The following is a 14352-nucleotide window of genomic DNA, read 5'->3' on the forward strand; positions in this document are numbered from 1 at the left end:
CCCAGGATTCTTCTGTTCCCCTCTTCAAAAACAAATTTAAATTGGTGCTTAATACCTGTGTATTTTGCCTGGTAAATATATAAACTAAATTTTTCCATCACGTGTTAGACAAATCCCAAAACCCAGCTGCCTATCTGGTGTGTTTTAAAAGGGAAATATAAAGGACTGTTCTTCTGTGGTGGGGAGGACACCTTTAAAAGCTCAGGTGCAAAGGTGAATATATAATCTGCATTTCAGATGGAGTGTGTTGCAGTATTCATTCATATTGGATGTAAGGCTGATGCTGAACATACCATTCCATTTTGTAAGCCTTTTTTTATTTTTTTTTTTTCATGTCTCTTCCCAAAACCCTGTGATTTGAGTTCTAGGGAGACCCGATGACTCTGTCAATGTGTGTGGTTTAGTCGCTGAAACAGTCACATCTAAGAGCAGAGCAGAGCAGCTCTGGTGACAGGAACATTGCACAACAAATTTCAGGAAGGGCAGTGGGGGTTGCTAAGCATTTTATCTGTTGGGAGTAGGAAAAATGCTGTATGTGGATGAGTGTAATTAGGTCATTGGTTTATGTGCCCAAAGCCCTGGTTTCCCAATGTTTCTTAGAAGTAATGAGGATGTATATTTAATGTGTGTCTTTGATTTGGCTTTGATTTGAAAAGCATAGTCAGGCAATCTCCTGCTGCCTGTACACAATTGTATGTATGTATTTATCTACAGAGCTTCACAGACATGGATTATTCCAAGGAGGATTGCCAGGAACATCTCCTCCTCCTCCAGTTTCAGATACAGTCAGATTTCCAGGCTCTGGAGCCCCTTTGGTGCTGCAGAGCTCCCAGAATATCTGTCATTTCAGGGACAAGCTCAGGGGGTCTGTGTGCCAGTTTTTTCCTTAGATTTCTTGTGTAGGTGGGATACTCCAGGATATGCTGAGTGCCTGAGCCCAGAGGTTGCAAGAGTGGCCAGGCAGCCACTTAGCAAACCGAATTCAAGATGTGTTGGAAAAAAAAAATCTGTTTCCAAATCTCTTGTTTAAGGCGGCTTTATTTTCCCTTGGATGGTACAGTTGCAATCTGGCCTTGCAAAATAGCCATTAACACAGCATGCTTTAATAACTTGTGCTTTTTGCATTAACAAGAACCTTACCAGGACACACTGGGGGAATTCCTGCAGGACTGACCCCATGGATAAAGGGACCCACCCTGGAGCAGGGAAGCAATATGAGGAGTCCAATTCCTGAGGAAGAAGGAGCAGCAGAGCCCACCTGTGATGTCCCTGCCCTGCTCAGCTGAGGATTGGGGTCACAGGGCACCTCTGGGTGTCCAGCCAGGATCAACCCACAGCATTCTTATCTCCACGCTGAACTTTTCATTTCCCTTTCCTTTTCTTTCCCCCAGCCCTAGAAGATTCACTTCATTTCCTATTGCACAAAGAAGAACTTCTGAGCACACCAGCTCAGCAAAGCCTTCAGTGCCCCTGGAGCTCACTTCTCCATTAAGGGAGTTCACGTTTGGAAAGGGCAGCAATACATCATCCCCTGGAGGTTCTGCTGCAGTGTGGTGTACTTAGCCTTTTAAAAAACCCACTCCTGCCACCAAAAGCTGCCTGTGCTGTACCTGGCAGGGCTCCAGCTTCTCCCAGTTTGGACCCACACTGGGTCCCTGCCAGGGAGCTACTGTGCTGCTGTTCCTGTCAGTGCAGCACTTGGGTTTTGCCACCAAGACGTGCCAGGTGATGAGGGTGGGAGCAATAAATGGGTGGTTTTGGCTCAGTTTTGGGACAGGCAGCCCAGGCACACCTGGGCAGGGTGGCCACAGCTGTGCCAGGAGCAGTTCTGTGAGGTGTGGTGATACCTGCTCACCCCTCCCCAGCTGCTACCTTCACTCTGCCACTAACAGCATCTCCAGAAATGGGATTTTTGTCCAAACTTGCATTGCTTTGCCTGGTCCTCAGGAGTCCCATGCCTTCCTCTCCCTCACCCAGCTTTGTAACACTTCCATTTTTGATTGTTCTGCAGGTATTTAATCATCATTAAGGCATTTTCAACAGCACAGTGGCCCATCAGCTTTGAGCTGTGTCAGCCCTGGTGAGGCAGGACAGTGTCTGTGAGGGAATTTGAATCATCTGGGCTTTTTGCTTTGAGGAGAACGTGTCTTCAGGTTCATTATTCCCTTTATTGATTTAATTCTAGCTGCTCGCCTCGCATCGATCCGGACTGGTCACCAGAGACACTTTCACCAGAGTTTTTGTCTTTTCAGGCAGCTGTTGGAAGGAAAAAAACCCACTCCTTTGAATTAAGCCGCATCTGCTAGGAAAGTTTTCTAGGAATGTCTGGTTTTATCACACTCCTGTTGCCCAATTTCTGGCTGCTGACACGTAATAGACACGCAGAAGTGCTCAAGATAAATGACTCGATGTGATAAAGCAGTAACTTCCCTTCCCCTGCCCCCGAGGCTTCATTCCGTTTTTTTTTTTTTTTTTTTTTTTTTTGATCCAGACTTCAAAAGGATTGTCCTGGATGTTTATGCTATCCCATTTTTCATCCCCCTCTGCAAAAGGGGGACGGCTGGTTTTATCCCCCCTCTCCTTCTTGAAAGCAGCAATAGAGAAATCTTACAAGAGGTATTTCCTTTCATTATTTTTCTGCTGTTTAAAGCCTTGGGGAGAACTGTGTGGTTTTGATAAGCCCCCCGTCCACTTCCAAACCTTCTGAATCCACTGATTTTTGTAATGCTAGGATCAGGTCTAGGATGCTTACAGGAAGAGAAACACCTTACTACATAAATTCTGCCTGGACTCACAAGCTGCTCTGGTTTTGTACAGCTTCAGTAATGAAATAAGAGGATTTTTCTCTTTTCTCTTTTCTTTTCTTTTCTTTTCTTTTCTTTTCTTTTCTTTTCTTTTCTTTTCTTTTCTTTTCTTTTCTTTTCTTTTCTTTTCTTTTCTTTTCTTTTCTTTTCTTTTCCTGCTTGTTGAGCTCTTGCTGTTGACAAGTCAGTTAAATACACCTGTCTGGTCATGAAAGTGTTGTGAGTGAAGGGCAGGAGTAGTTTAGGTTTGAACAGCCTCCTTTCCTGTACAGAAATCAAAAACTCCAGTGAAATTCCCCTCACCCCACCCAGGGCCATTGTCATATTTTTTCACCTGTAATACCAAACTTGTTCTTCACATTTACAATTTTATTGGTGGTTTGTAGAGTGTTGTGGTGTTCTGCAGTTAGATGGTCTGTGCCCTTGTATTCCCAGCAGAAAACAGCCTTTTCTTCTCTTTCTAGGACAGGGAGAGTGTTGGCTCCAAAGAATTATGTTAAGCTTGAGGCTCAACAGTGTGACAGCACCAAGCCCTTGCTGTAATGGCTCCTGTTGGCTCCCACCAGGTTTGGAATGAGCTTCTGCTACTCTTGCCTGAGTATTTTTAGCAAAATGAGCAATTCTGAGGATGAAAATGCAGAATGGGTTGGAAACCCAACTGGTAAATGATTTTAAAAGTGATGTTGGTTATTTTACAAGAAGTTAAGTTAAGCACAAACTGAAAACCTGTGCTTCAGTCTGAATTCTGAATTTTTCCCCCCCCAAATGATACCAGGAATGTCTTTGGTCTGCCAGATTTATTGGGAAACTTTTCAAGCAACCATTTTTATTTATAGTACTGCTTTAAAATAAATTTGTAAAAGGCTCCTTGAACAGCTAGGTCTTTTAAATTTTTTGCATTACTCTGTAGTATCTGAACTGCCTATTCTGAACAGGAGATTTTATCCCAGGCTGTGATCTGATCTTTTGGATGGGAATTCCTGTGTCTTGCTCTTTCACCTTCCTTTCCTCTCTCTCTTTTGCAAAGATATTCCATTCAGACAGAATTAGGATTCAGAATGCTCAGTCTGTCTCAATCTTAATTAACAACAGGCAGTGTCTCCCCTGTGCCTCTGGGCCATGAACCTACTATTGACTCTAATTTCTTTTCCTCTGGAAAGAATACAATTGAGGCATCAGGTGAGGAGGGGCACTTGAAAAATATACATTACTCTTCCTCTTTTCCCCCAGTGCCACAGGGTGGGGAAAACCACATGGGTCTCTATTGAGTGGACCTTTACCAGTGCCTCAAGATCCAGGTGCAGCACCATTTTCAGAGCTAATTCTGGGTTGTTTTACCCAGGCAGCAGCACCTGTTTCATATGTGAACCATGATTATTCTCCTCTGATTGACACCTGCCTTCTCCTAATAAAATCCCAGTTGCCCACCTGCATGGTGTTTCTTTTTCTCTTAATGCTTTTAGTGTAAGATGAAAAACTCCTGTACAGCACTGTGCTGAAACTCAATAAAAAGGCAAACTATCTAAATTTTTCAGTGGTGGTGCAGCACTGGGACTGTTTTCAAAGCTCTCTGTGGATTAAAACTGTATAATGTTTGTGGTTTGGATGCTGCTTTGATCCAGAGCAGTACAAGAAGATTTTCTGGACATACTTTAGTTTTGTCAGAACTGAAGGTAAAAATCTGGCTTGGGCTGGAGTTGAGGCAGCTGTGTAAAGAAAATTACTGTAGGCTGGTATCTAATCAATTTTGTCACATTTTCGTTGTGTTCTGTGCTTTCTGCTGTGGCTTTTCTGTTCTTATATATTATGTGTGGGGTGTCTTCAAGGGTCTGGGGAGTTTCCATGGCCTTGAGAGGACACAGGGCCACACTGTGAAAAAGAAATGCACTGAAAGATGCTGAGCACACCAAAAGCAACCCAGGCTGGACAGGGAGTTCTGATCAGTGTTGAGTTGTCCCAAGGACAGCTGCTGGCTCATCCCTTCATTTCCTTTTTTTTTTTTTTTTTTTTTTTTAAGCCTGACACAGTCCTTTTCCTCCTCACAGGAATGTGCTGATTCCTCCTCAACACCACCCAAAATCGCTGTGGTTTTTTGGTTGGTTTTTTATTTTTTTTGTTTGTTTGTTTGTTTTTTTAAGGTTTTTGTTGTTGTTGTTTTTGTTTTGGGTTTTTTTGGGTTTTTTTGTGGTTTGTTTTTTTTTTTTTTTTTTTTTTTTTTTTTTGTTGTTGTTGTTGTTGTTTTTTGGGGTTTTTTGGGTTGTTTTTTTTTTTTGGTTTTTTTTTGGCTGGCACCAGGTGTGAAATGGGACCTGCAGGTGCCCAGGGCAGGTGTTGAGCAGGCTGGAAGGGCACTGGGACACCTGTGTCACACCTTCCTGTGTGGGTTAATGCTCCTGGTGAGCCTCATAGCTCATCCTCAGATGCTGAAATTTTATCCAAGACCTGTTCTTAATTTCCTGATTTGGTGTCTCTGAAAGCCTGGAGCCTGAGAAGAAGAGTCTGGTAGAGGGGGCATAGAGGTGCGTGGGCTCCCTGAAGCTGTGGGCAGGTGGAAATCAGAAATTTCAGTTTAAAATCCCACCTTTTATTTTGTGTCTTACAGCCACACGGGTGGCTTGCTGATCCAGAGACTGGTGGCCCTTCTGGGCTCCTCTCCCTTCCACTTTTTGGGGGTGGATTGGCCTCCCAGCTGGGCTGTCACTGGTTGGTTTCTGTGATTTTGACCACTCACAGGACAAAAAAGAAAAGCAGCTCATTCAGAAGAAAACCCCTCATTTTATAGTAATTTCCACAAAAGCCTCATTTTACAGTAATTTTTACAAAAGAAACACACAGGGCCAGTCCCATCCTTTTGTTTAGCTGGGGTTTTGTTGTTTATTTGGAGATGGTGCAACCTTTCTTAAAAATCTCGTTCTCCAGACTCTTCTGCAGCATTTAACCAACAAGTAATGAACTTGTGTGTTTGGTCTGTGTCCCCTTTTTTTTGGTTTTTGGTGGGGTTTTTTTTGTTTTTTTTTTTCCCCCCTCCTGTGTGTTTGAACAGGTTTCAGCTCTCACAGGTGTCACTGTAGGCGATTGTTTGATCTCAATTATCAAAGCTTTGATGTCATTTCAGAAAAGTATGAATGAATTCAGGTCTGTGGCTGGGGAGGGGTCAGGAGGAGCACAAGGAGAGGCTGAATGGGAATTAGGAGGCAGCAGAGAGGAAAGCACAGTTCTGAGTTCTAAAAACAATTTTATATTCAATAGAAACCTATTAGAGGGTTTGAAAAAACCTTGCTATACTTCATCTGCTCTACCTTAGCTTGTAAATCGGATCCTGCTCCCAGAATTATTAGTAACTCCCTGCTGCTCTTTGTTTCTGAGTGCATCTTGTCATTGGGAAACACCTACACGAGTGATACATCCACATGCTCTACTGATCTAAAGTGGTTTTCTGCAAAAAAGCTGACTGAAGTGAAAGATCCAGAACCTGCTGAGCAGATCAGTGGGTAGCAGGTGATCTGGGCAGTAATGGGCTCCTGATGGTGCCCAGGTGTCTGTGTACACATTGTTCAGCAGGGAGAAGGAATGTGCTAAATCCAGTGCTAGGAGTTCTTGAAAGATGGTTCTTTGGGTTGAGTCCATGGATTCTCCCAAATCAGAGCACCCCAGTCTGGAACTGAGAGAGAATTTTTCATCATGCACATGTTGAACTAGTCCATGTTCTTTTCAGAATGATTTAAATGTTAACTTGTGGAAGAGAGGGTTTTCATTCTTCAGCAGTCAGTGCAAAGGCCCCAGAGAGCTGGATGGTTCAGCAGGCTCTGCAAGCTCAGGCTTAACTTCAAACTGACTCCTACTTTTCTACAGTTAAATACTCTTCTGTTATTTCTTTTAGCATGGCCTTCGGTTGTAGCTGCCACATGCAGCCACCAGATTTTGGGGTGGAAAGCCCCATTCCTCCCCCTCAACCCCTTCAGGGATGCAGGCAGAGCAACACCAGGACACACACATTCCCTACACAAGAAATCCAACCAGGGGGTTTCATTTTTATTTTCTGAGGGGTAGGAAAGGGTTAGGGAGACCCAGCAGCCCCAGGATCTGACAGCCTGGAGCAGGATTATCACACGGTTCAGGCAGTTCTGTTGTTACATAAATGTATATGTGATAAATAGTGCTTAATGACTATGAGAAATGTCTCCCAGCATTTGCCAATGGAATTGCAATGCAGTGGATTTATGAAAGGCCTTGACAAAATTCCTAAACAAACCAAGTTTTTCCTTTACTCTGTAGTTTTGTAGCTGTGATTAAGAGGTTTGTGTTTTTTCCCCAGTGAAGGCAGTGGTGCTGGTGTGTTCCTCGAAGTGCATGTGGTCTAGTTTATTTAAGCAGGAAGGGCTTTAAGTGGAAATGAGCCACAGAAATGTGTGCCACTTGTCTAAAACAAACATGGTTTAGGCTTTTTCCTTGTAAGTGACATCTATTATTACATTTTTAAGTAGATCTTTGTTAGTAAGCATCTGTAAGCATGTTTGATCAGATGGAAAGATCCAGGGCTGTATTTATATTGCTAAACCAGAATGTTCTCTTGACATAAGGACCTGCACCAATGCCAGCTGAAGTTAATTGGGAATTTGCAACTCAAAGGATGTAAGTCCCAAAAAACGTTTCAGTTTTGTAGGACGAAATAAATGCAGTGGATGAATAGAAATGTTGAGAACTGATCCTCAGCCAGGTATTGGAAATTACATCAGATATTAAAAGTTGTATCATTAAGAGATAAATATGAGCATCTTCTCAATATAGAGGATTTGTTTGCTCTTGCTGCAATGTCAATTTATAGGATATTTGAGGGATTCTAGGTTCCCTTTTCTCCCTCTGGAGCATTCCAAGGATATATAAACTAAAAAAAAAAAAAAAAAAACACACAACTTGTACAAGCATAAAACAAAATCATCCCACACTTGATGGTTTCTAGTCCCAGAGAATGAAGAGCAGGAGCTGAAGACATAATTCAAAATCATGCTGGGTTTTGAAGTTTTGCTTTCAGTTGTGTTTTATTGAGGGAATTCCAGGCTTGCCCTGCAGTGCAGAGGTGGTGATGGACACAGGTGCAGATGCAGATTGGCCTCCAGCCAGAGGTGGAAGCTTGTTAAGGAACATTTAATTCCCTGCTTGAACATTGGCTTTGTGCTTTCTGCATTGAAAACATTCTTCATTAACTGTGAACTTGAACAAGCTGATTGTTATTGTTGTTGTTGCCATTGTCTGTCTGGTGACCTCAGTGGAGGCTAGACTTGCTCAACACACTGAGCTTAGGGAAATGCCAGGCGTGGATGTCTCAGGAATTGTTGTATCCAGCTATTTCCTGAGTGTTTTCCTCTGGTTTCTATGGATTTGTCTTGGGGCCATGTATGGATTGGGCTCTGATTATCTCTGACACCACTGCTCTCTTCAGATGACTGAAATCAACACAAAAACAATCTCTGTTTCTTCACTAACTTAGGGAAAATTCCCTCTACTCTAATTTTACATCAAGAAGTTAAATGTACCCAGCAAATTCTTCAAGACTTGATGGGATTTACATTTTGCAAGACTAGTATATGGGCCTGCTTTCATATAATTTCTAGGAATAAATGCCAGCAAAAACTATATCTGGAAGCTAAATACTCTTACTCCTGCCAAAATGTAAAACATTTTATTTTCTTTTTCCACTCTACATTGAATTAAAAAGAAAAATGCCTCTATAATTTACCTTATATTATAGTCACTCTGCCATATCTCTAAGGGGGAATACCATCATATTTTTATTCATGTGCAGCTCCCATTTAGCCTACCCACATTTTTAATATTCCATTTTAAAGAGCTCTGTCTGCACAGAGCAGTTCTCAGAGCATCACTTCATGTGAGAGTCTTCCCCCCCTCTCCTCCAGGACAACATTTCTTTTTCTTTTTCTGGTTAACTTTCTTCTTTTTGCCCAGTGACCGTGGGCAGTCAGGATTTCTCCCAGGAGCACTGAGAGCATTGGTTATTCAGGATTTTGGCTGTAGCCCTGAGCTTCAGTGAGGGTTTGAGGGGCCTCAAAAATTTGAGGTTCCTGTGTTAGTGCTGTAATAATTCTGTATGTATGAGCTGCTGCTGACACCTATTTTTATGATACTGAAGGAAGTGTATATTAGATTTTGTGCTCTGCTGTTATCCACTCAGGTTGTTAAGCCTTCATTAAGATTTGTGTCCAAATGAAGCAGGGAACCATTAAAACCAAGCTGGGGAAGGATGAACACACTGAGAAATTCAGATGATGAGAGCTGAGATCCCCTCTTCTTGGTAAAATGCCAGCTCATGGTTGGAACCAATTATTTTAATTACTGAAAAATTAGGGAAATAATGCAGTGGCTCAGAGGCACAGTCCTGGATTACTCAAGTTTCTTGGGAAACCTTTCCATTCACGTTGGTTTGTGAGGGTTTTTCTCTTTCCAAATCCCACGAGAGTTGCTCAAGGACAAAAGCTTGGGCAGAGTCATAACCACAGTGTGCTGGGCTGGCTCTGGAGGCAAAGCAAAGTGCAAGGACATTTAATCTTTCCAGAAAATAAAGTGGGTTTTTTGGTTTTTTTTGGTGCAGCTTCTGCAGAGCCATGGGTTCCTGGGTAAGGAGAGCCCTGTGTGTCTTCTGCTCTGAAGAAGAAATATCAAGTCATGCAACCACTTTCTTCCAGATCTGGGGCCAGAATCTCAGCTGGTGTAAGTCAGCAGAGCTGCACTGACATTATTAGTGCTCCAGTGATTCACACCAGCTGTGGGTCTGGTCTTCTGTCTTAATTTATGAACTAAATGTCAGGAAATATGAAATGATCTCTTATAGTCAGCAGTTCTCCAGATGTGTTAATGGAGTTTAAGTTTACCAAAAGGCAAGACTTCAAAAAGAGATCCAGCAGAAGAATAAACTTTCAGGAAGAATGCCTTTACTTACAGGCTTCTTGGCAAGGGAGGGCTGAGCAACTCGCTGCAATTTAAAGAAATTAACTCAGTTATGCATCAGGATATGGTAATACAGCCTTCTCAGAGAAATCCCAAATAATTTCACAGCCCAGAGCAGGCTGTTGGCGTTCAGTGAACAACTGCCATGAGAGTGGGAATCACCAAGTCCTAAAACCAAAATTGAGTTGCTGATGAGCTTTGTGTGAGGAGCCTAATGCCTTGCACTCTGCTCGTGGGGCTGGCTTTATTCAGAGCTGCAGCTTTTGGAGATTAAATGAGGACCATGTTGTTACAAGGACACAGAAGCTTAATAGTTCTCACTGTGCAATGTGAAAACTCAACAGTGGCTTGGCTGAAAGATGTGATCTCAGGGATGGTGTTGAAAACTGTTATTTTAGCCAATGAGGATGGAATGGTTGTTGACGTTGCCTAAGCCCTGCCAGGCTTCCTTGTCCAAATCAGGAAACTCTGGAACAGCTGAAACCTCACAGCCAACAAATGTGGGGTCTCTGGGGTCTTTTAATTCTTTTATGCCTGAATAATATATGAGCATATGCTCCAGGAAAAAAAGAAAAAAAAAACAACAAAAACAACAACCCATACCTGAAATATCCTGTGGTGGCACAAAGGCCTCCACAGCCTAATTTATTTGCTAATGAGACCTTTCAGAATTAATTTAAATGATCAGTGTGTGGCTCCACACTGTGTGCTTCACATATGTTGTTCTCACTGGAGATGAACCCACAAAGGTAAAAAAAGAACAGCACACCTTCAGTGACTGAGCCTGATAACCCTCTGCTGGGGCTTGGTGCCTGTGTTTTATTTTTAAATAAGTTGATTTCCAGCCACCAGGGCAGCTGGGATGCTCTGAGGTCATTGGGGAAGGGTCCTGCAGGTCTGTTCCACAGCTAATCCCAGTGACTTCTGGTGAGGCAAATATCTGTTTATGTGTCACTGCATGCCACAAGGAATATAAAACAAGTTTGGTACGATTTATTCAGGCCTGAAGAAGAGCTTTTGGGAAGAGTTCTCAGAGGAAGCTCATTAGACTTTCAGAGAAAGCAATAACCACAATGTGAATATAGCAATATACTGAATTTAGAGGGGTTTGCAGAGCTGGAGTGGCAGAGATGTGGTGAGGAAATTCTGAATGCTCTTAGGAAATGGCAGCATCCAAGACTCAGCATTTACTGGGATTTTTTCTGATTGCCCTGGAGCACAAGGAGGATGAAATGAATCTCATTCCCCAGATCCAGGAAACATCCAGAATGTTCAGAGCCCTGAGGAATTTGCAGTGGGAGTCATGCAGTGCCTGGTGTCTCAGAGTGCCCATTCCCTTCTGAAATTGCCTTTTTTTTTTTTTTTTTTTTTTATGGAGACTTCTGCTCCCTTGGGATTCCTAGGTAGGAGTTATGGAAAAATCTGGTTCTGAGAAATTGCTGAATTTGACCAACAGTATTGACCTCACCACGGGGCAGTTGAAGGCAGATGCTTGAATCAGTCCTGAAAAATTAAGATTTCTTTGCTTGCCTCGTTTCACTGAGCCCTCACAGGGCAGCACTGGAGGGTAGAACTCTCCACCACTTCCATCTAGTTCTTCCCATCCTGTAATATGTGGATTTTCCACCTTTTTGTCAGAGTTGCAGCAGTGTAATTAATAAACCTGCAGTGCAGCACACAGCTCTGCTCCCTGCTCCCTGCAGCCAGGTCCTGAGCCAAGGATAGGGGATCACTTCTTGCCTTCAAGGCAAGTGAAAATGAGATAATAATTCCAGTGAGTGATGCTGGTCACTGGGAACACACACCCCTGTGATTGATAAATCACCTTTCAGCTCATGGAAAAAAAGGTTTTTCTGCAGGAGTTTGGTTTTTGTTTGTTTTTTTTTTTTGAGGGGGGGGTTGGTTGGTTGTTTTTTTTAATTGTTTGGTTTTGGATTTTTGTTTGTTTTGTTTTTGGGGGTTTTTGGGGGTTTTTTGTGTGTGTATTCAGCCTATATAGGAGTACTTCTTACAGGGATTAGAAGCTGTTGCAAATGCCACTTCTTTTTTTTATTTTATTCCTTTTTTTTTTGGAAACACAGGTTACATCACCCTCCCAAGGCACAAGGGCAGAGCTGTCTTTACTGGAATCTTGTCTTGGAGAGAGAGCAGAAACAGGGAACGTGGTCTCTCAGCATGATTTCTGCATCTGTGCTGCTCTTCCTAGCTCTCCATGTGGAAATTGTGGGTGAAATGATCATTCTCAGGGTGTTTAAAAATCTTCCAGCTGAAGCAGTGACATTTGTAAACTGAATTTCCTCTGCTTGCTTTGCCACTGCTGCCCCGGCGAGTGATTGAGTCTCACAGAAAACACTTTCCTCTTAGCTGTAACCTGAAAAAAAAACCTAAAAAAACCCGCAGAATATGCTGGGGTTCCTTATATCTGTTTCCAGACTTGTCTGACATCCCTCTGTTTTTTGTTCCCAGACCTGTGCTGGCCTCGCAGGCGCCGTCGGGGCAGCGCTGCCCGGATTGGGATCTGGAAACCCTGGAGAACTCCTGTGAGCCAGAGGATCTCTTTGAGGACATGTAGCCACGTCTGGGCTGGGCAGAGGGGACACAGGGAGGGGGTGTAAACTAAAAAGTTTTTTTTTTTGGCGGAGAAAAAGCCAAAATCTTTGCCTTGGGGCTCCAAACCCTCCTGCGCTGCGTTCTCCCGTTCTTGCAGACCCTGCTCCTGCCTCTCCTCCTTCGTGGGGTCCAAAAGCTGAGTTTAGCCTCAGTGCAGAGCTTTTGCCACCCGTGTGTGGGAAGGCAGAGCTCTGTGGGTGTGTTCCTGCATCCCCACGGCCTCTGATGGTGTTCAGGACCAGGCATTTCCCAGGCGTGGAATTATTCCACTCAGCCTTTCCCGGCTCAAAATCAGCTTTATTGGAGGTGCAGGTGCGACTTTGGGATGGTCTGTTCTGACTCAAAGCATGCAAAGAAATGTCCTTTTACTTGAGGGTTCTGTGTGGCACTATGCATTACAAGGTATTCTTGCTTTTGGGAGTAAAGTGCTGCTCAGTTTGATACTGACTCTATTTTACCTTTCTGTAGAAACCCACAGCGTTTAAAATTGAGATTTTTGATACTTCAGCTTTTTTCCTTTAGGGCGTTTTCTAGGAAAAAAAAACAAAAGTAAAAAAAAAAAATAAAATGCATTTGAAAAATAAATCAAATTTGTCTTTATTTGTTGGAAGTTATGAGTAAAGGCAAAGCATGTTAATGCCTGAGCTTGTCTTGCCCCAAACTAATGCATTCATTTGGATTTAAGGCTTCACCAAAAAGACAAATTTAACATGCATTTACCTGCAGTGGCCAAAATGCAGAGCCAAACGTGGCCCTCGGGTTTCTGCTCTGCAGTTTCTAGAGCCTGGATCCATCCTTGTTGAAGACAGAGGGACCCAGTTCTTCCTGCAGGAGGAATCCCACAGAACTCAGTCCTTGAAATCTCCTGTGCTCCATGGGTTGCAAAGCTCTTTGGTAAAACACTTGTTATTTTTGAGGTGGCTCTGATGCTGCTTCCAGAATTCCATCCCATATTCAATTACCAGCATCCCTGCCAGCTCCATACAAGAACATGGGCATCCGGGAATATTATATTTAAGCATTCTCCCTCTCAAAAAACACGGTCACAGCGTTTTAAATTCACAAAGGGCTCTGGGACAGTGTTATAAATCACGCAGCCAAAATAAGAATGGCCAAAATATTTTGCTTGCTAAAAAAGTCTTTGTGCCTGGGAAGTGACAGGGCCACAAAGGAGCCATTCATGCACCCACTCCTGGGCACAGCCTGATTTAAAATCTCCCAGTGCTGATCTGACAATGCTTTCAGCAAATGCTTGTATGTGGACTCAGTTTTAGAGTGAGAATGTTCCCTGGCTTAACCCCGAGTGCCAGAGCTTGGCTTGATGGTGCCTGCAGCAGAAAATGGAGAAAAATGGAGCTGAACACCCCAAAGGGCTCCCCAGTCCCAGGAAAGTGTTGGGTAAAATGTTGTTGTGCAAATGGGAAATGTTGCACATTTTTTGCATTACATTATTTACATTATATTATTTACACGTGTATTTACGTGTATTTACATGTCCATCAGAATGCTTATTCTTTTATCTCCTTTTTTCATATATTTTGGTTGTTTGAGGGACTTTTTGGGTTAGTTTTTTGTTTGTTTTTTTTTTTTTTTGTTTGGTTTCTGTTTATTTGGGGGTTTTTTGGGTTTTTTTGTTTTGTTTTAGTGGTTTTTGTGGGGTTTTTTAATTCTTTGGGTTTGTTTTGTTTTTTGGGGGTTTTGTTTGGGTTTTTTTTGTTTGTTTTTGTATTTTTTGGGTTTTATGGGTTTTTTGTTTTTTGTTTTTTGTTTTTGTTTTGTATTTTGTTTGTTTGTTTGTTTGACACACACAGGCACCTCCTCTCCCCTGGAAGCCTCCTGACAGTGTGTCAGTGTCCTCAGCCATCTGGGAACTGCTGGGGAAATCCTCCTTTCTGAAGATGTACTTGAGAAACTACTGGGGAGTTTTTTTGTTGGTTTTTTTTGGTGTGTTTTTTTGGTGTGTGTGTGTTTGGTT

The 14352-nt window shown here is 42.7% G+C and overlaps 1 protein-coding gene across 7 annotated transcripts in view; it reads left to right on the plus strand.

The window, feature by feature from the left end:
* The window catches only part of XRCC4 (X-ray repair cross complementing 4), a 142742-nt gene extending 129780 nt beyond the window's left edge, over window positions 1-12962 (plus strand). For 4 of the 7 annotated variants that reach the window (XM_088156741.1, XM_088156743.1, XM_088156742.1 and 1 more), the window contains exon 8: window positions 9412-10363. In XM_088156741.1, the coding sequence (XP_088012867.1) occupies window positions 9412-9553 (142 nt within the window). In that variant the 3' untranslated portion in view covers window positions 9554-10363. Of the gene's footprint in view, window positions 1-2491; window positions 2618-9411; window positions 10364-12233 lie in introns of those variants that run through there. The other 3 variants (XM_088156744.1, XM_088156738.1, XM_088156739.1) reach the window with 2 other exon arrangements.
* Window positions 12963-14352: the final 1390 nt, after the last annotated feature.

This window comes from Sturnus vulgaris, chromosome Z, assembly GCF_052056855.1.
Source record: "Sturnus vulgaris isolate bStuVul1 chromosome Z, bStuVul1.hap1, whole genome shotgun sequence".
NCBI lineage: Eukaryota > Metazoa > Chordata > Aves > Passeriformes > Sturnidae > Sturnus > Sturnus vulgaris.